The sequence below is a fragment of the Rhineura floridana genome, chromosome 11, assembly GCF_030035675.1.
Source record: "Rhineura floridana isolate rRhiFlo1 chromosome 11, rRhiFlo1.hap2, whole genome shotgun sequence".
NCBI classification, from domain to species: domain Eukaryota; kingdom Metazoa; phylum Chordata; class Lepidosauria; order Squamata; family Rhineuridae; genus Rhineura; species Rhineura floridana.
The window spans coordinates 23,419,110-23,441,170 of record NC_084490.1 but is presented as its reverse complement, the minus strand read 5'-3'; the positions used below and the strand labels follow the sequence as shown (position 1 = coordinate 23,441,170).

The 22,061-nt window shown below is 45.5% G+C and overlaps 1 protein-coding gene across 6 annotated transcripts; it reads left to right on the top strand.

Annotated features, from left to right (window-relative positions):
* Positions 1–102: 102 nt before the first annotated feature.
* LOC133365943 (zinc finger and SCAN domain-containing protein 2-like) lies at positions 103–18,971 on the top strand. 6 transcript variants are annotated; one of them, XM_061588429.1, is made up of 5 exons: positions 103–185; positions 5,315–6,599; positions 12,875–13,001; positions 14,128–14,181; positions 15,743–18,971. In XM_061588429.1, exons 2-5 carry the CDS (start codon positions 5,490–5,492, stop codon positions 17,065–17,067), a joined length of 2,616 nt encoding a protein of 871 aa, XP_061444413.1. In that variant the 5' UTR covers positions 103–185; positions 5,315–5,489; the 3' UTR covers positions 17,068–18,971. The 6 variants fall into 6 exon arrangements, with proteins under 6 accessions (XP_061444413.1, XP_061444415.1, XP_061444418.1 ...); XM_061588431.1 differs by having other exon boundaries at positions 119–189; XM_061588434.1 differs by lacking the exon at positions 103–185 and adding an exon at positions 1,389–1,495 and having other exon boundaries at positions 15,746–18,971.
* Positions 18,972–22,061: the final 3,090 nt, after the last annotated feature.

Sequence of the window (22,061 nt, the reverse complement as noted above, 5' to 3'; positions counted from 1 at the left end):
TAAAACAGGGGGATTTAAGCAGGGGTAGTTTGCATGGTAAGCAACACCTGTTGACATTCTCGCTTCCATGCAACTCTTAAAGGTGCAGAAGCCCTGTCCATTTTTGCATCTGGCCACTTGTCCCTGAGCATGAATCTGGCAGAGCATGGGAAAACTTTGTGGCTTCAAACGGGACTTGCATCTTTGTATGTATGTGTGTGTCTATAATAGCACAGTGAACTTGACAAACAAGGGATGGTTATAGGACAAGGCTAATGGAATCATATGGGATGTGGTGGCTGAATCCTATTGGCTATTAAGGTCCCAGTGTCACAGAGCAGAACACAAGTACTTAGTAGGCTACTGGCCAGGTGACTATTCTAATCAGAGGGGCAGCAGATAGGGAATCATTGGCTGAGAAGGCAAATAGCTCTTTAAGGAAATAGATTTTACTAAATTTCTGCATGGTGCCACCTAGAATTAATTTTCAACTGTAGTGTTTAATGTTTTATTATGAAAAGGCATAGTTTGAAGTTGGTGCCACAGCCAACTGACTGTTCTGTTTGTTTTCACTTTCCAGGACATGTTCATTTGGCACCTTTGGGTGAAGGGTTGGTAATAAATGTTTAATAGCAACAACAGCAACAACAATTTTATCCTTATGGTGCCAGTTTTGAGAAACTTTAACCATTGTTATTCTATGTAGACTGGGTCCAAACGCTTCTTTAAAAAATAACATGTTTGGTCCCTCCAGCTGTTTTTTTTTTTAAGGGGGGGGGGACAAAGAAGCTGAAGAGTTTTGTGATACCTGAAAGCTAACAGATTTATTATAGCATAAACTTTGTGTACTAGAATCCACTTAATCAAATGATTCATGTACCCCACAATAAATTTGTTAAGTCTTGAGGAAGCCACAAATACTTTTTTTTATGTCTTACCAGCAACATACTGACAGGGCTATCCCTCTAGAAATTGTTACAAAGGGAGAAATTGCATGCTTTGTTTAAACAAAATAAAGTATGATCTGAGTAGAAGGATTACAAAATTCCATGCTGGAGAAAGACTTACTTAGCAACAGAGCTAGAAACTCCCAGGCATTATTATTATTTATTATTATCATTATTATTTACTGTAATAATAATGCATAGGAATTCGAAACCTGAAATATATTCTCCTAGGGGTGTCACTTTTCAAATGAGGGCACTTTGTATCGGTTCGACTCCCAAACCCACGCCAAAAAGGAAAATGGCAACACATTTGGAGAACATGCAGATTAAATACTGTATCTGGTTTGTGTGGGAGACGGGGCGGGGGGAGGGGAGAGGTTTGTGCTGGTCGGTTGAGGCGCGCAAAGGGTTAATGCTTTAGCGCCCACGTGGGGAGGGAGGAAGAGGAGGAGGCGCCTTCCTGCTCCGCCTTTGGGGGGGGGGAGAGAGGTTTGGGGTTGCAACACCCCCAAGTAGCCGCATCTGGTGCAAGGGGGCGGGAGAGGGAAGACCGGCTCTCCCCGCAAAGGGTGAGTTGCAGGGGCCGGCCTCCCCGTTTCCAAAGCCACGTGCCAGGCGAGGTGAAGGAGAGGGTGGTGGAATGGATTTGGGGGGGACTTTTCTTGGTCCCCAAAAATCTGCGGTAGGAAATGTCACCGGGGGGGGGAGAGTGTGGGGAGGGGGAGAGCGAGCGAGAACGAAGCATTAGCCATCTCTTTGCCCCTCCCACCCCCAGCCACATCAAAGAGGCAAAATGGCTGCATTCCCCTTGTCTTGGTTTCGGGGGTGGGGGGTGGAGAATATCACGGGAGGGCTGGAAACGTACAAGGGCCTCTTTCTGCCGCGGGGGGTGGGGGGAGAGGCAGGGAGCTGTGCTGCTGGTGGAGGGGTGGGCTTAGGATGTGGGGGAAGGGTTAGGGCTGGTGGGAAATGAATGGTCAAGGTCCTTTTTTGTTCTTGGAGAGGGTGGTGGTAGCAGCATGGAGCTGAGTTTTTAGCCAGATGGATGGGGGGGCTGAGGTGCGGGGGGGGGGAGACCTTTCTTCTGGTGGAGGAGGGGCTGTTAGGAGGTGAGGGTTAAGGGGGGAGGGGCTGGGCAGACATGATTCTGCTAGAAGGAGGGGACAGGAAGCTGAGATGCAAGAGGGGGTAGTTAGAGAGGGAAAGTTCAGCCATCTGGGCGTTGGGAGTGCAGGAAGGTGAGTTTACCATCAGAAAGATGGAGGGGGGTACTGTTTCTCAGCCTCTGATGGTGGGGAAGAGGATGTGTTTCATGAAAGGTTTCTGTTGCCTTGAATAGGGGCGGGGTGGTGATGTGACCTACCCAGGTTTTGGGAAAAGGTGGCATTACCTGCTTAGTTAAAGTAACTAAAAATGACATCAAGGCTCAACCACCAGTTCAACTCTTCCCTCTCTTTCCCATCCTGTGTTAGTTAATTAATCAGAAGATTGATCACTCGCTTAATCCTAATTGTACATAAATAATGGGATTTCTGGTTTAATTTCTTGTGTTAATGTTAGCAAGGAAACGATGACCTGTGATCCTTACAACATGCTCATTTGCGCCCCTCCCCAAGAGCCCTTGCATCTCTTCTCCTAGCCTTCCACTTTTGTTGCCACTCTGTGGTTTTTGTGGCATTAGTGATCATTAGTAAGTGGCCTGGCTACTGAGAGATCATGACTGGCTACTGAGAGATGACTTGCAATGCAATTTAGGAATCTTTTAGGTGTAGATTTCATTTAAAATATGTGTCTCAAGTCTGTTATTAATTTGTGGGTGAAAAGACCTTGAAACAAATTTTTGTTCTCTCTGGTGGTCCCAATCCTTGGATTTATTTTTTAACGCCCCCTACAAAAATTTGTGGATGTGGGTGCTGCAGGTGGTATCCGTTGGAAAGATGATTCTGATCCAAAGTGGACCATTTCTGTCTTAATTGCTGATTTTTTTATTTTTCCCCATCGTGTGTCAATGTTTATGACAAAATATTTTTTTGTTATATGTGTTTTGTTTTCACAATTGATTTTTAGTACTCATAATAATCTTATTTCTATTCATGTTGTGAGATTTTTAAGGAAGGGGAAGTATTCCCCGTTTTTGGGAAAGCGAAACATCTTAGGGCATCCTTTTTAGAGGCATAGGAGGGAAACCTTCAGTGTTAATATTGTTGAAAAAATATATACATTTAAGTCAATGAATGTGAAAGAGTGCATACCTCATACCTCAATTTTGGGGAAATAAAAAGTTTCTTCAAATTCACTGAAGTTGACCATTTGAAACCTGATGAAAATATGTTGAAGAGCAACACTTCAACAGTGGTGGTAGCAAGGGAAAGAAGTGTTGCATTTATCAAAATGAAAAAGTAGGAGGAAATTTTCTCTATTACTGTCTATCAACTAATAGAAAATGTGGAAAGTTTCCATTTCCCTTGCTTTTTTTGGAAGATAGTTAGAATTTGATATAGCAATGATGCCGCTAATGTAAAGTTGTTTACCACTTATTGTTGTTGCTCACTATTGTTTTGTTTATTACCAAGCTATGAGATCAGCCACAAGTAAAGATGGGACTAGAGGTATGGGGGAATTCTAGTGTATATCCTTGATCCTGAAGGCTTCTGTACTTGAGGTGGTCGCCAAATGCCAGTGGCTGACGTCATCCTAAGGACCTAAGGGGAGTGGAAATGCAGGGTGGAGAGAGTTCATTGGTGGCCTAGTGTGCACGTAACCCTAAGCCAAACTATGGCTTAAGTGTGAATGAATGAGCATGAGGGTACTTGGAGGAAAAATTGCGGCCACTTCACTCCAATCCTGCTGCAACTGCGCTACCTGGAGCTAAGCCATGGTTTCGCTTAGAGTTAGGTTTGAACCTGACCTCCTCAAGACAAACCACCAGCAATAAGTCAAGAACAAACCTTGGCTACAGCTTGTGATTTATCTGGAATGAGACAAACCACAAGCCCAGGTTTGGACATAATGGGTCTGTATGATCATGTGCAACCAAGGGCTTGAAACGGAACTGCAAAGAAATTTTGCATATTTTTGCAAATCGGTAAAATCACCAGATTGAATCTGGTGAATCGAAAATCACGATTGAATCTAGCCCTCTGAAATTTTCAGCGTTTGATGTTAAAACTCTCAGTGCAAATGTTCTGGCCGCTGTGCCATGTTGGCTTAATAAATGGCCTTGGTAAATTATTCTTTATACCACCACATCAGCACTGTATATGCCATTATACAAACAAATGGGAACATGAATCCCTGAAAAGGAGGGAGAGAAAGCCACATAGCCATGAAGTCTGCTGCTTGCTTTGGACAAGTACCTAAATGGCAAATGAATAGTGCCTGCCGGCCTTGATATAACCTCCTGAGTGCTGCACCACATTTTCTAGCCAGGGAAATAATAATGCTTTGTGTTGTGGTAAATGTACTTGTACTTCTCTCAGCCATCTGGGCAAAAGACAGAAAGGCTGATCTACATGTTCAGAAAAACGTTGTGGGACAACTCTGTGTGGGCTGCACCGTTGCAGAATGCAGGGAGGGGTTGCATGCTTGTATGCTCGCTGTAATCAGAAACTCCCTGTGCACAGAACATTAACATGTCAGGGAGAAGACTAAGTTATAATAACTCTTGTGTCTAACACACTAGTTTCCAGGGGTGTGGGGTTCTTGGCCTAGGGGATCACTACCTGTGTTCTGACATGGTTCAGTCTTTAGAAGGCTGTGCTACATGATTATCCTGAATGTGCGGATTGGCTGAGAGTGAATGGAGCCACCAGTGAAGTAGTAAGATGGCAGTGGTTGTCTGCTCTCTCTCTCTCTCTTTATCTCTCTTCTAGAATCAAAATGGGGAGGAGATCATATTGATGGCCTTTTGCAGAGGGGCTGTTAGTGGCTGTAAGGGATATATTCCTTAACACTGACTATTTTTAAAAAACTTTTTCCCCTCCTCTGCCCCTCACCCCCCTTTTTAAAATGGACTGCAATGCTTAATTCATGAATCAGTTTCATTAGTCAGTTACAAACAGTTAATCTGTTTTTTAAAAAGTAACCCCAAATAATGAAGTGGCAGATCTTTATTTTTTAAACTATAAATTCATTATAAATACAAAACCTGTGGGCGGCTGGCACCATTTTAGAAGAGGTGTTCTCTCTTCTGTCGCTCACAGGAGGGAACAGTATTTCTAAGATGGCTGTTGCTAGTTCACATGCCTTCATCATCTAAAAAGAAAGAATGTTTGGTTTTCTTTAGAACTATTGTTCTTAATCCTATGCAGGCCTACCCAAGTTAGGAAAATGAGTTTTGATTGATTTCTTTAATTGGGTGACAGTCTTCCTTTTTTTTCCATCCTCAGGGAAAAAAGTCCCCTGTAAACACTCCCCAGTAATCAGCACCTCTTCAGTATATGGAGGAACCTGGCTTTGCAACGGCCTTGCAGACGGTGTTCTCTCACTCCCCTGGGATCCGCTGGCTGTTTTTAGCCTAACCTTACAATCAAAAGTCTGAGGCCAAAGGCTCTTTTCTCCATCATGTTTGCCTGTGAGACTTGGGGCCTTGGTGGCCAGACCTCTGTCTATAACTGGGAGAAGTCCGTCTACCTCTTGGAAGACAAGATGGAGGCTGAGCAGGGATCGGGAGAGCTAGATCTTCACTTCAAAGTCTTGCTTGAGCAGGGGGTGTATCCAGAGATTACGATCGAGGAGGAGGAGGAGGAGGAAGAGGAGGAGCCAGAAGCAGAGGCGGAAGTAGTAGTGGAAGCGGAAGGAGAGGAGGAGCAGGAAGAGGAGGAAGAAGTAGAAGGGGGAGAGGAAGAGGAGGAGGAGGAAGAAGAAGAAGAGGAGGAGGAAGAGGAGGAAGAAGTGGAGGAGGAGGAGGAGGAGGAGGAAGAAAGTCCATCAGGCCCTGTACAAGAAGCAGTAGGAGCAGAGGAAGGAGATGACTCCCTGCTTGTGGTGTGCACTGGGACTGTTGAGGAGCTTCTAGGGTTGGAGTTGTCATCCACAGCTGAGCCAGAGTCTCTGGAGGAAGCCCCACCACCTCAGCGCTGGGAAGTCCAGTGGGAAGAGGTGTCTCAGGCCCCGCCACCTCCACCCCCTGAAATTGTGCAGCTGCCGACGACAACAACGCAAGATGCTTCCCCAGTGCCTGAGGTGGCATCCATAGACGTCGAATCAGAGACCTTCGCTGCTGCTACGGCTTTAGAGCCAGCGGATAACACTGCTTCCTCCCCCTGGGCGACACCCTTTGCTGAAGAGGGCCCGCCAGAAACCCACCCCAGCCTACCCTGCACCACGGACAGAGGCAGCGGCGGAAAGGCAAGGACATCTGCATCGGGAGGGGGAGGGGTCACCCTGGAGACGGCCCGGCGACGTTTCCGGCAGTTCTGCTACCAAGAGGCTGAGGGGCCACGAAAGGCTTGTGGCCAGCTCTGGGAGCTCTGCAATCACTGGCTGAAGCCAAAGAACCGCACCAAGGAGCAGATTCTAGACGTCCTGATCCTGGAGCAGTTCCTGGCCGTCCTCCCTCCGGGGATTCGGACCCGGGTGTGGGAATGCAGTCCTGAGACCTGTGCCCGGGCTGTGGCCCTGGCTGAGGAGTTCCTCTCAAAGCCGCAAGAGGCAGAGAGACCAGAAGAGGAGGTGAGATGATTTCAACTCCCCCTCTCCTCCTTCCCCCCCACCCCAGTCATCTTGAGGTTAATGGATGGGACAGGTGTCTTTGGGAGGCTATCCAAGGTTGCTCTTCCAGGGTGAGCTGCTGACATAGCCCTATAGCTGTAGCTGTGGTGGGAAGGAAAGGGCAGGGAGGCTGACAATTAGTGAGGGGGAGAGGGAGTTATAGGTGCATTTTGCCCTTGGGGCTGCTGATGCTCATCTCAGGTTGCAACTTGTTTGGTCTACCTTGTTGCTGCTACTGCTAATAATGATTTTATTGATGTGTGTCACAAGATTTACATGCCACATAATCAGGAAAAACCTCTAAGCGGTTTACATGAGACAATATAAAGTATTTTCATATATATTATTGATGATGAGATGTCTAATCTGCTTTCCAGCTAACACATCCAAAATTTTGTACAGTCAATCTCATAAAAATGGTGGGTTTTTTCTTAAAAAAATAAAAAAATAAAACTATACAACCCAAGATCATAAAGCGCCCATAATGAAACAATCAAACAATGGAAATATGTATATTGAGCAAAGCCCCAATAGCACAACAAACAACATTGCCTTTTATTCTGGAATGCCAGGAGGAAGGAAGCAGAACACTCTGTGGAAGGGCATTCTGGAGCAGTGATTTAAAAAGGCCCACTTTGTGGGTCAGCCAGTCCAGTTTCCACATAATTTGGATCCTCTGGTGTCATATTCCAAGCTGACCATAATGCTTTGGGGAGGTTCACATAGGAGGAAGAATTCCCTGATATGTCCAGGCCCTAAGTCTTTGGACAACTAAGCCTGTAATTCTATATTCACCCAACAAAATATCACGGGGTGGTGGTGACCCGAAAATGGACATTTCCCACCTTTGCCCCTATATCACAAAGGGCCCTTCCCTCTGCCATATGTGAAGCATCATCCATTGTGCTTTACAAGACATCTCTTTTCGCTCAGGTTTTCCCTGACCCATACAATTGGATCTTCTTATTATTGTACTATCTGTTTCTATAATACTACTCTTTTACTTTTTTAAGTTGTATCTCTCTTTTTATGATACCATTTTATTGTTATTAATATTGTATTTTTGTATAGCCCTTAGAGATTTTTAAATATTAAGCGGTTTTGAAATGCTTTTAAATAAATTCAGTGAGCCCCATTAAATTCAGTGTTGTTGAGTAGGCACGTAGAGGACTGCACTGTAAAATTACCAAGGCAATGGCCTCTTCTGTGTTAGCTGTAGGAAAATATGGAGGTAAGTTTTCAAAAAGTGCTGAAACTCTTGGTAGTTGAAATAGAGCTATAGCTGGTTGCTTTAATTTCTCCCCTTTAATGTAATTAAACTGTGGATATTGTTTGGGATGTAGGAAACTGCCTAGTGCCATGGCTGGAATATTCATCCATCTAGACCTGTAATGTCAACTCTGACTAGCAGTGATTCTCTAGGGTATTGGGCTAGGGTCTTTCTTATCACCTGCTATGAGGTCATTTTTTAAAAAAATATAGATGTGAAGGTTTGGGCTCTTCCACAAAGCTTTTTAAAAAATTATTATAATGCTTGATTGTTTTTTTGAAAAATCATGTTACGTTTTTGTTATTTTGCATTACACACTATATATTCCATGTTTTCTGCTTCGCCGGGTTCACTTGAGTTTTTAGTCTGCCAGAACTGGATGTTCTCGAGGACACATTGCTACCTATGAAAACAGCAGCCCCTCCCCCCTGCAAGTGCCTTGTCTCCCTCCCCCTTCTCCCTGGTAGTGTCTAGTAATACAAAATGGCTGACATGACGTCAAGTTGTTCCAAGTTTCCCCACCTCCATAAGTGGAAGCCAAGGAAGGGGAACCAGAGCTGGCCAAACTCAAAACTGTGATGATATCACATCTGCGTTGTGTATGTGATTAGATATTAGCGGGGGAGGGGGGGCAGGGAGAGGGAATAAGATATGAGGCTGTGGCTGCTGTCTTCTGGGGCACCTCTCTGGGTCTTCCTTAACATCTGAGCAATCACAAATAGCTGGGATTCCAGGAGTAAGGAATCCAGGTCAAAGGGTGCGAATGGCCGCACCATGTTTGTCCTGCTCTTTTCAACATTAAACACGACGGTCTGTCTTCCGTCTCCATTTCCAGTATCCTTCAGGGCTGCCTTTGCGTTCAGCCGTACAAGGCAGTCTACCTCAAACAGTGGTGACTTTGGGGTACCATCAGTGTGGGGGTTGGAGTAGAAATTTTTCCAGTGCTTTATTTTTCTGGGGGGAAACATCCATTTCATAACAGTGAATGAATGTCAATTGCAAATAAACAACTGCAAGCCTTTCTTTGTAAGTTTTTACCTTTGTTTACTAAATGCAAGCAAAATAAACACGCTAAATTAGACAACTCTCTAGGGCGTCAGGAAATTTTCTGATGCAAAGTGAAACTTTTCCAGTGCAAATTACCCTAACGTACATAGGAAAATGTTCCCCAGTTAAATCTTTTTCCAGAAAATCCACATCAGTGAGTACCATTAAGGGAAAGAAATAGTCAGTAGCTCTGTTTGTTTTTTTAATAATTTTCCAGCATGGGCTTTTGTGCCTGAAGTACCAATATGCCTTGAATCATCTCTGAAGTCCCACCTCCCTTTATTCCTCCCTCCAGCCTGTAGACTCCTCTCCTACCTCCAGGGCCTCATGGCAGGCTGTACAACCCCAGCTCTAAACCGTGAGCTACAATAGCCTCCCACTACTTCATGGGGCTGCTCTTACCTCTTATTCTCAGCTTTCCCCCTTCCATCAACCTGGTCTCCTCCAAATGCTGTTACAGCTGCCTCCAAACCCCAGAGGACCTTTGCACTTGCCGCTTGCAATGGATTCACAGAAATCCACACAAAGGCTTTTGGGAGTTGTAGTCCTGCAGCCTGGAAACAAAGGGTTTCTCCTAGCAGCTGGCCATATGGCATTCTCCTCAAGCCAACGCTGTGGGCAAGATGTCTACTTCCTCAGGTTGAGGCAGATAAGGTCATCCTAGTGGGGGGGGGGGAAACAGGGCTGTGGAGTCGGAGTCGGAGTCGAAAGCAATTTTGGGTGGAGTCGGAATCGGTAGAAATGTTCCGACTGACTTCAAAATAAATTTTGACTGACAAATTTTTAAAAATATAAATTCAAAATGTCAAAGAAGCTTCCCATGAAGTTAGCTGTAGCTGAGCATTTCACCATAACTCAAGGTGAAAAGCATTTTGTGTGTCAGTGTATGACACAGGACCCAGATGAAGACAAATGCTGTGATGCCAAGATCAGCACACATTCAGGCAGTGATAAAAATGCTCCTATTAGAGCTTCCAATTTAAAAAGACATTTACAGCCCTTTCCAGGGCTGTGGAGTTGGAAGCAATTTCCGGAGTCGGACAGTAGAAAAATAGAGGAGTCGGAGTCGAAGGTTTGGCGTACTGACTCCACAGCCCTGGGAAAAAATGAGCTTTTTGCTCAGACATGTGCAGCACAGTCTGAAATTGTGGCTTCGCATCAATCATTTGTGTGATTTGACAGAAGGGCACAACAGGCGTAATTTTTCTGGAGGCTTCTTGCAGGAAATGGGAGAAGCGGATGGTGAAGGAGTTCTGCTTCTAAGTCTTGCGGAGCAATCCTGAGTCGTGGAAGCTGGCGTAATTTATTCCGACTTAACTCGAGCTGATGAAAAGTGCACCAGATCCAAACCCCCTTCAGAGAACGGCTACTGAGAGCCCAAGCCTCGCAAAGGGAAAACAAGCCTATAAAATAGAATTTCACTTACAGAGGTATACGTTCAGCTGGGTTTCCAGGTCATGTGACTGAGCTAAATGGAGTTAGGTTCCAGTGTAAGTCCCTCCCCTCCCCCATAACACCCATTTTTGGGGGCTTATACCAGGATAAGTTACTCTGGTCTCAGTTGAGCTATCTGAGCTGGGATGAGCAAGTTACGCCAGCATAGCCTGGCTGACCTGGGAACCAGCCAGCTGAGCCAGAGATCTACCAGATACTAACTTGCTCAACCCTGAGGATTTGGGGCTTGGATTGTGCCCTTAGGCTGTGAAGGCAAGAGGCCCTTACCCTTTCCTCCACCCTTCCAGAGTTCTGGAATCTGCATAGCCATGAAATGCAGAATATGGACTTCAACACAGTATCTGTTAGCCCTAGCAAAATTTCAGGAGCTCAATCCTTGCTTGTTCTTTGTGAGAAGGGTGGGGGGGATTTTGGTCTTTTGGGGAGGTGGGGGAAGTTATTGTACTACATCTTATTTTGTGAGCCACCATGGGAGCAATTCAGTGTGATATCTCACATTCAACTCTAGGCTGAGGAATTTTGGAAAATAGGATAGCTGTCCTATATTCTCTTAAAAATCATTCTAATGAAACTGCTTGGCTTGGCTTAAGAAAGCACATACAAAATCAATATTTCCAAAAGAGCTCATGTGGGTAGAATTATAGCCAAGTTATGCTATCTGTGGAATCTTATGGTGCAATTTTTTGCTGGGTTGTTAATCTTAAGAGTGCTGATAAGGGAATTCACATATGAGTGAGGTGCCTATCCCCAAATTTCCTGGTCTTCTATGTAAAAAGATTTTCTTCCCCAAATTATTTATTTAATAGCACTTATAAACCTCCTGACTGGGGGAAAAACACCACCAATAAGCGGTTTATAAGAAACATTAAAATTATCAATAACAAGTAATTAAAAACATTTTAAAAATGATCAAAACAGTAGTAAACTAAAAAAAAATTAAAACATCAACATCTATGTGTCTGGATAGGCCTTCTTAAACAGAAATGTTTTAAGCAGGTGCAGAAAAGAATACAGCGAAGGCACTTGCCTGATGTCAATAGTGTAGATGCTGCCACACTGAAAGAACAATTTCTTAGAATTGTGGAATGAGTATTACATGGCACCTGTAACAGTGCCAGTTCCGCAGATTGAAAAAGTTGAGTGAGCACCTGTGGGGTGAGGCGGTGGCACAAGTAAACTGGTCCCGAGCTGTTAAGGACTTGATATACCAATAGTAACACCTTGAACTTGGTCCAGTGACAAATCAGCAACCAGTGCAGATCTTTGAACAGTGGTGTTATATGCTGACAGGATCTCACTCCTGTCAGCAATCTGGTTGTAGCATTCTGCATTTACTGCAGTTTCTGAGTCAAGCACAAGGGAAGCCCACATAGAGAGCACTGCAGTAATCCGTCTTGACATCACCTGTGCCTGAACTACTGTGGTCAAGCTCTCCTGGTCTACGAACAGTCGTTACTGCCATACCAAGCACAGCTTCTAGCCACTGAGGCTACCTGAGCCTCCAGTGACAAAGCTGGGTCCAGAAGCATCCCCCAACTGTGTACCTGATCCTTTGGGGGGAGTACAGCCCCACCCATGGTAGGCAATTGACCAGTTTCTTGGACACAGGAACCACTCACTCACAGTGCCTCTGTCTTGCCAGGATTCAAGCTCAGCTTATTTCCCCTCATCCATCCCACCACTGCGTCCAGGCACCAGTCCAGGACCACCACGGCCTCTTGTGATTCAGATGATATGAAGAAATAGAGCTGAGTGTCCTCAGCATCCTGATGGTAGCTTGCCCCCAAACCCCCAATAACTGCTCCCGGCAGCTTCATATAGATATTAAATAGCATTGGGGATAAATTAGCATCTTGCAGCACCCTGTAGCATAACTGCCTGGGGGCTGAAAAGCACTCTTCCGATGCTACTTGCTGTCCCTCCCCGTTTAGTGTCATCTGCAGATTTCACCAGCAATACCCAAGTCGTTGGATTGATCGCTGAGTCCAGGTTTGGGCTTTAGCGTTGCCTACATAGATTGAAGGTTGTTCTCAATTCTAGTTTGAAGGGCAAGTGCAAATCATAGTTTGCCAGTGTGGATGTAATAACACTACTCAAATCAGGAAGTCAGGGAAGGAATCTGTTTGTGTTGGGGAGAGGGTGGGGGAAATGCATAAGCTCACAGCTCAGACCTGACAGCCAAACCATGGTTTGATCATTATGTTTTAAATCTGTTTATATGTGACCTATTGTACTTTTGATGTTGACTGTTGTGCACCGCCCAGAGAGCTTCGGCTATGGGGCGGTATAGAAATTTAATAAATAAATTTAATAAATAAATGTCCAAGCCAGCCCATCAGCATTAAATATCAGGGACAGAGGCTATAAGGTCCAGGACAAATCCTTACAGATCCTCACTTTATACCTTTTTTCGTTTAGTTAATCTTTGTCCAATCCTTTGAATGTGGCTCTTTTGTTGTTTCAGGATTCAGACCTATTTGAGGAGGTTGTAGTAAATTTCCCTGATGAAGACCAGGCCCTATCAGATGCTGAGCACGGAGAAGCATGTATGGAGGCTGAGCAGAGGGGTGATGTGGATATCTGTTTGCTGGGTAAGAATCCTTTCTTCCATGAGCTATTTCTCTTTTGGCGTCCAAATGCCTTTATTATTTGTACTAAGGCTCGGAAGCCTATGACTTTCCAATACCTGACCACTGGCCCACAGGCTGCCTGTCCTTGATCTATATGTTTATTCCTATCCTGCTTTCAAGGTTCTTGCATGATATAAAATTTATACTTGGATTGTTTTTCTAATACAGAGTGTAACAGATGGCTAAAATCACACTGGCTGGTTGAGATTATCCTCCAAACTGTGGCTTGGATGATCAGACATAAGTCTTCTACCTCCTTCTCTAGTGAGTTTAGCTTCACTCCAGTTTCAGCCAAGCCATTGTTTGCTGTGTCATCCACATCAACCATACTGTGGCTTGTGCAAACTGTAAATTGCCACCAACTAGAATTAGAAACCACAGTTTGAAGTGGGTTTCTGCTTCAAAGGGGTTTGGAGTTGGGCCTTTTTTTGACTGAAGTCTTTGGGGCTGAAGTGAACTCCATTCAAGTTTATTAGTAGTCCACAGACCTTCAGATTCCAAATTTGTTTCTGACTATGCACTTTTCATGGTTACACATTTAAACAAGATTAGGTCAAAATTACAACCAGTACCCCAATTCTGTAAAAGCTGCTTACAAATCCTTAGAGCTTGGAATACAAACTTTGCAACTGATTCAGTTGCATGAAATAGTGTATTTATGACCAGGAAGGCTGCCGCTCTGAGGACCTTCTTGGAAAGGAAAGAATCTAAGGACAGATCAGTCTGGTTCTTTTCTTGTCTCTAGAAATTACACATTAGTAACTCATATAGTGCAGTCTCTATTACACAGTTCTCATGCACTCGCTACCCTTGCCTCAGGTGCATTAGAGCAATCTGTTCCAGCACTCAGGAGCTGTACGTACACCCTTTTCAGAGTGGTTTTTTTTATAATAGCGATGGTGAAACAACATTGTCCAGGACTATTTCTATGACAGAGCTGAAGATATCCAGATGAGGACATTCCAATACTGTGTGCAAAATATCCTGGAATGCTGTGTGGATGTGTGTGAGGGAGTACATGTCCTTTTTATCTGCTCTGAGGTATGCCTCAAGGGTCAGACCTGGCTTTTTTTATCTCCCTGTGCAGGTTCTTCTGACACAGAGGCAACATGGGATTCTTCAGCAGACGAAGGAGGCTCAGGTGGGTTTTAAAGGCAAAGCTGTTCTGAATAGTCAGGTAGGGAGGCTGCACATGCCACCTCTACCTGTACGCAAGGATACAAAGCTCTTTTAGTATCCCAAAAGTTAGATCCCGTTCTGTGACCAGGCTGTCTAAATTTTGCACACACAAAAAATTGAATTCTGTAACTTGTATAAATGATGCATCCTGTATAAATACATAATCGAGCAAATGTATCTGTTTCTCTTATTTTGCTCGTGTTCTGCTATTTTTATTCGTTTGCATAATTTATTCCAGTCATTTTGTCCATGGTGAAGGGCAAAAGCACAGGGTTCTAGCTCTCAGGGCCATGAAGTTATGCTTGAAAGGGTAAAGAAAATCTCAAGAAGCTGAAGAAGTGAAGCTGCATCTCCAACCACTTTACATCTTTTTCAGCCACTTCTCTGGATTCTGAGACTTCTCTAGGCATTACCCACACACTTTCAAGCATATCATCATACTCATAAGGGCTAGAAACTTTAAAAAATAAAACATCTGAGATGATCAAGAAGTTAAATTTGGAACCCTATACCACAAAGTTTCTCTGCTTTTTGAGTGTAGAATTGCAGCATATGTCTATTTGAACTTTTACAGTGGCATCAGCATCTAAATTGTTGTGATGATGCTACCCTACAAATCAAAAGGCCTCTGTTGCTGCTTTTATATTGACTCAGAAACATCACATTAAGTCAAATGGGGCTTACTCCCAACTAAGTGCATAGAAGTGAGCAGAACATAGTGCTTTTAAATGGAGCTGGCAAGGTTTGACTTACTTGCAAGGTGACTGGAACTGTAAATCAGTTGAAACATATTGATTGACTAAAATGGTGTACGCTATTTAAATATATTTCGTTATATACGAGTAATAAACTTTTTCAGAGTGTAAATCCATGCCAAAACAGCTCCACCCACACAGAAGAGGGATATTTCAGCAGGCTTGGGGAAACCCCAGGGTGTGCAAATGTAGGGGGGGGAAAAGTAGAAAGAGGACCCAAAACAGCCCAGTGGGAGCTAAGCATGCTCACTGGGTACAGAACGCTCAGTGACTGTTAGTGAAATGGAGTATCCTGGTAGATGACATGGCTGGCTGGCGAGAGCCCTGAAGAGAAGCACTCCACACTGAAACATTTTGTTGCAGTTTCCACTCTTGTTGTTTTTAATGAAAGTACTTAGAAAAACTGCAGGTAGCCTTAAAAGAGACATTCTGTGCTGTAAAAGAGAGAAGGAGAAATGTCTTCTAAGATAGTGCCTGCTGTGAAACATGCAGAAATCTTCTCAAAACAAACAAAATTAGATCTTTCTTCTCTCATATGCAGACTTAAATCAAGTTACAGTGCAATCCTATACATGTATAGTCAAAAGTAAGTCCCACCATATTCAGTGGGGCTTACTCCCAGGTAAGAGTGAGCACGATTGCAGCCTTAAATCAACTTGCCATCTAAAAGTTATGCAGTTGATCAATTTAACATTGCTTTAATTGGGTGACAGTTCTAGAATTCATATCTAAAGAAACTTGTGAATTCTCTCCTGCCCAATCTTCAAGCAGGTGCCAGGACTCCCAGCAGAGCAGACCCGCAGTTTGAATTTGGAGAAAGGCTCAACGGAGCAGTGCAGCACTTGGCCCCAAAGAGGATCCGTGTGAGAGAGAAACGCCACCCCTGCATCGAATGTGGGAAACGTTTCCGGTGCCAATCAGAGCTGGCCTTGCACCAGAAAGTTCACACTAGGCCAAAATCCTATCACTGTGCTGAGTGCGGGAAACAGTTTGGCCGATCCTCACACCTCACTAGGCACCAGAAAACCCACATGGGCGAGGAATGCCACCTTTGCACAGAGTGTGGCAAGAGGTTCCGGTGGTCGACAGAGCTCGCCATCCATCAGAGGATCCATGCGGGCGAACAGCCACACTATGCCATGGATCCCGAGACGTTGTTCCAGTGGCCGCCAGAGTTCACTATGCACCAGAGTATTTTCACGGGTGAGAAGACTCCTCTGGCTGTCGACTGTGCAAAGCCCCACACTGTCAAGAAGCCCCACCTCTGCCCAGAGTGCGGGAAAGGGTTCCGGTGGCCATCCGAGCTTGCAACGCACCAGAAAACCCACAACAAAAACAAACACTACCTCTGCGCGGAGTGCGGTAAAGGGTTCCAGTGGCCGTCGGAGCTTGCTGCACACCAGAGAACCCACACAGGCGACAACTCTCTTGTTGCCGATTGTGGGAACGGCAACAGCCAGCTGCCTCCTCTCACTACATACCTGGGAGCCAACGTGGCTGAGAAACGCCATCTTTGCGGAGAGTGCGGCAAAGGGTTCCGGTGGCCATCAGAGCTTGCCACACACCAGAGGATCCACACGGGAGAGAAACGGTATTTCTGCACAGAGTGCGGAAAAGGGTTCATCTGGCCCTCGGAGCTTGCTGCCCACCAACGCACCCACACCGAAAAGCAGGCCTATCAGTGCATGGAGTGTGGGAAAATATTCCATGATCTCTATGGGCTCACGAGACACCAGAAAACCCACCTGGGGAGCAAGGTCTACCCCTGCGCTGAGTGTGGGAAAACATTTACCCGGCAATCTCACCTGACTCGGCACCGGATCACCCACACTGGGGAGAGACCCTACCCTTGTATTGAGTGTGGGAAAAGGTTCGGCCGGCAGTCCCACCTGACTCGGCACCTGAGAATCCATACTGGAGAGAGACCGTATCAGTGTGGGGAATGTGGGGTGAGGTTCAGGCGGAGACACAGCATGATCTATCACCAGAGGATCCACTTGAGAGAGTCCAATGGAGGACCGGACATGCAAAACTTGCCTGAAATGGAAAATCTTGCCGACCATCTCCAGAGTCCTATTCATGTAACAATCTGAAATGCAGGGTGGGGAAAAGGAATCTTTGGATGGGTGAGTGGGACTTGATAATGACAAAATCTGGCAGAGTCCTTTCCGTGCTCTTTGCCCTGCAAAGTAGGCCTGATAAATGTGGCCACTTTGGGTGGCTGCACCATGTGATCAAAGAGGCAAATGCCTCAGAGTTCCTTGCAGCGTGGCAGAGGGCGTGCTGGCGCTTGCCTGTTGGATCATGAGCATGTTGCAAAGGATTCTGGGACAGGGACACCCATACCTCCTCTCTGATCACATGCCACTTCACCGGCATCCAAAATCCGTGGCTGCCTATTTGGCATACTTGTGCAGCCAGGCTAGCCCCTGCTGCCCTGACTCTAGATTTTGCCCCCATGTAGCATTTACAGGGAGCACTTAAGAACCTGGTGAGGTTTCCCCCTGCTACCTGCAGCAGCTAGAACACTACTGTCCATTTCCTGGAACATGTGATGATGAGAGGGGCCCAGAAGCCGCCCTTCCTGCCTCTTTAACTAGTTCTGTCCTCCCATTTATTACTTGTCACTGAGTGAGTTGAGCCAGCAGATCCACACAGCAAGAGAGGAGTATGAAGGGCGACTTCCCAGCATCCCATTCTGTGGAGCCATGGGATGGCTGGGTGCCCATGCAGCGCAGGGCGCCTTTTGCTTTTAAAGCACATCTGGGAGAATTTAGGCAAGCACCGCTTCTCCCATAGCGCTGGGAAAAGCTGCACCTTCCCTGATTCACCCCGTCACCCACCCCCTTTCTACACACAGTCTGGTTCTGGATGAAATCTGGCAACCTCTCTTCAGTACGATTTCCCCCTTCCTTTCCTTCCCTTTGGAAAGATTCCACTTAATAAATCTAATTTTTAAAAGAGCATAAACTGGGAGTGATCCTTCTTTGCCATCAGAGGTACTTTCCTAGGGCTGGCCCAAGACATTTTGCTGCCTGAGGCAAAGGACAAGATAGCATCCTCCCACACCACAAACAGAATCTGGCCAGACTGGCAGTGGAGTCTTGCTTTGAGACTGCCGGTGGGCTGGCGTCTTCCCTTGCACCTGAGGACAGCAGGTTAGCTTGGGCACAGGGCAAGCTACACAGCAAACACACAGCTCTTGCCAGCTTCTCTGACCCCCCCCCCCAACATACAGCACCTGAAGCAATTGCCTCAATCTGCCTAATGGTAGAGCCAGCCCTGTACTCTCCCCTCCAGAGCACTTTCTTTCTAATAGGCACTTCTGCTTCCCCCTTTCCCTTTCTGTTTTGGGAAATTGAGGGGTGGGCCTTCTTTCTGAGGGGGTGGGACCATTTTACAGCCTTCTGACCTTTTTAAATAAGGTGGCTGCTGTTGAGGTTTCAGCAGAAAATCCATATATACTCGCCCACACTGGATTAGAGATACATTTTGCAAGGAGGTGGGAAGACAGGGATGCCGCCTTGATCTACCAGCTACAGGCTTTCCCGAGAAGAAAATTAACAGCGTAATCCTATAAATGTTTACTCAGAAGAAAGTCTCACTGTGTTTAATACAGCTTTACTCCTCAGTAAGTGCGTTTAGGATTGCAGCCTAAGAAAGCAGGCCATCCATCTTTGGATAGTAACAAGAGAAAAGGGTGTTTGAGCTTGTGCTGGGTTCAGCCTTGTGGATAACCCCCAAAGGGTTGTTGTTTTAAGAGGAGATCAGCATTTAGAGGCACCCCCCTTCGAAGCCTCAGTTTCTCTCTCCATTGACCTTTGGTGAAGGGAAGAGGAAGGAAAGTATTATTCCTCTCCCAGCCCCCCCCCCCGAGACTTTAGCTGCATTTTTTCCTCTTTCGGATCTACGTTTGAGATTATTTGAACCTCCTAAAGAAACAAGAATGAACTCGTTTTTGGAAATAACTTAAAAAATAAAAGCTTTCTACAAATGGCTCCTTGTGTGCAGTTTGATGTCATGAGCAGGCAGCATTGGATGCTGATAGCTCTAGAACCCAGATTTATAAGCAGCTGCCGATGGGGGTAGGCTAGCAATATGGCTTTGAGCAGGGGTGGAGAGCCTTTTTCAGCTAGAGGGCCGCCTGTCCCCTGGGGGATGCCTGCGAAGGGTGGGCTGGGCCAAAGGCAAAAGTGGACGGAGCAGCAAATGTGAATGTTGGCTTCATACAGTAGACTAGTTTTCGACACACATCTGTATCCTTCATCCTGATGAGCAGTTAGCAGAGTGAAAAATGTTTTAGGCAGGCAAAAAAGAAAAGAAAAAGAAACCCTTGAGGATGTGGAATAGGGCTAGTGAGGAGTGTAGCCTGGGAGAGTCCTAAAGGCTAGATAGAGAGGCTTAGAGGGGCCTTAGGCTGCCCACCCCTGGTTTAGAGAGAGTGACAAGGGGGATGGGAAAGGATACCCCTGCAACAACTTGAAAACATAATGCCTCAAGGCTGGCCCACTTCAATAAGATCTGGAAAATAACAAGCGTTCCCTGTTTCTCTGGCTATCAGAAGTTCTGACTGGCTTGCATACTAGGCTTGATTGGTGGAGCGCCCATATAAGCATCATGCTTTCATTAGGAACATACTGCTGATGAAGGGTTGTAAAAAAAGGATTTAAATTTAATTTTAAAGAGGCAATGATTTGCACCAAGCGAGCCTGAATTCTGTGATCTTTATAGATTATACACAAAAGAGTTTTTAACTATGAAGAAAGGCAAAGAACTGTGCAAAGTACAGAAGTTGTATGCCCCTGAGCGTCTTGTTCAGGTACCTCTCTGGTTTATGTCATTGTACCAGGCCTGGCCAGCCTCTTTTCCTTTTTATGCAGCCTAAACAGAACAGGATTAGGGAACCTGTGGCCCTCCAGAAGTTGTGGGACTTCTGCCTCCCATCAGCCTTAGCCAGCATGATCCAATAGTAAGGGACGATGGGAGCTGTAATCCAGCATCATCTGAAAAGCTAGGCACTTTAGAACAAACAAAAATTCTTAGCATGCTGTATTTTACACTCTACTAATGTGTGCAGTTGGGTGGTGTAGCCACAGCTGGGCTATGTTTCTCTTCCTTTGCCCTTTTGAATCAGCCTACTTTATATTGAACTTCTGCCTATGGCCGCTTGACTACAGCAGTCACTTTGCCCTAAAAATGGCCCAATTAATTTTCCCATTCTGGTCCAACTCTGTAGGGATGGCTGTTTTGGTTCATGTATTGTTTTGGAAAGTGCGAATTGGGTTGGTTCTCCTTTAAATGCGAACTGAATTGACCTTCTCACCCATCCCTGCTGACAAGGCAAGCTCATAGCCCCTTCCTGCCTCTTCAGTTTGGCCAGCTGCTGAACGAGAGCTATCAGTCATGGGCTTGCCTGCCAGATTTTTCTGCACACTTGACGTTTTTTAAGTTCCTTAGCATCTTGAGCAGCCGAAACAGAAATGTGCTATACTGTAGGGGCTGTGCCTAGACAATGCAGGGTGCTCCTGCCCCCCCACAAGACCACTGCCAAGCAACCATCACTTATGCGTGTGATGCAACTTTAAACTATTGAGGTTACTGTGCTCAAATAGTAAGTGGCTATGATAAGAGGAATGTCTGGAAAAAAGGACATCCAAATGAATATCAGTAAATGATTTCGTGTTTTCTTATGAAGTTTTATTTATAACATGCTACCACAGTCCTCAAAAACCACTGTACAATCATCTAAATAAAAGAACCATCGCAAATCAGAAGGAGCTCACAAAATCCTAAAAACATCAGTTATATTACAGGATAATGTACAAAGTAAACAAGTCACAGTTATGGTTTCCATGAGATTCCACCTTTACTCAGGACAAATGGAAAAACTGGCTAAAATAGCAAGGTGTGCCATAAAGAATGGAGAGAAATGACCTGTCTTCTCCCTGGGCAGGGATTTCCCCACCTTGGTCCAACCACCAAGCAGGCCATGCTCCAGACCAGGGGTGGGGGGCCTTTTTAACCCCGAGGGCCGCTTTCCCATCTGGACAACCTCCCAGGAGCCACATGCCAGTGGTGGATGGGGCCAGGAGCAAAAGCGGACAGAACAATGAATATAAAGTTGACCGTTGTACAGTAAGCTCAATACACACTCATGCACCTCTCTTTATCTATTCAGGCAAGCAAAATTCATGGTCAGAGTTCAAGGACACATTTCAGCCGGGCAAAAACTCTCAAGGAGGGCTTGAAGGAAGGTCAGTAAAGGTGTGGCCTGGGGAGAGTCCCAAGGGCCAGATAGAGAGGCCTTTGAGGCCACATGTGGGCCCCCGGGCTTAAAGTTTCCCATACCTGCTCCAGACCATCACCGAGTCTTTTCCTCAGAATCTGAACCACAGTTTATCTCAGCGGGTAGCGAGGAATAGTTGGGAGAAGAAATAATAATAATAATAATAATAATAATAATAATAATAATAATAATAATAATAATAATAACCCACCCTTCACCAGGTCTAGCTGCAGCAATGTAAAATTTAGGTTGTTTAAAAAAATGTTGATGTAAATTTAAATTGTTGTAACCCACCCTGGAACCTTTTGGTGAAGGGCAGGCAATAAATGATGATGATAATAGTTAATTTTAGTTTTGTCCCTGTCCTCCACCCTGTTGAGTTCTAGAAGGGCAACACTGAGACTAAGGAGGAGGAAGCTGGAAGCCAGGGCCACCCCTGGACTGGTCGTTGTGAATAAGAATGCAGGGAGGTGGGGGACAGCTGAGGGCAGATTGATATTGGTAGGGCAGTGCCCCCTTTGCCCTAATGGGCCAGCCTCCACTGTATGAGAGGGGGGGTTGCCCTGCCTACTAGCACTGGCCCCACCCACCGCAGGCATGTGGCCCCCAGAAGGCAACAAGGATGATCAGGGGACTGGAAATAAAACCCTATAAGGAGAAACTGAAAAAAGACTGAGGGGAGATATGATTACACTCTTCAGCTACTTGAAAGGTTGTCACACAGAGGAGGGCCAGGATCTCTTCTCGATCATCCCAGAGTGCAGAACTCAGAATAATAGGCTCAAGTTACAGGAAGCCAGA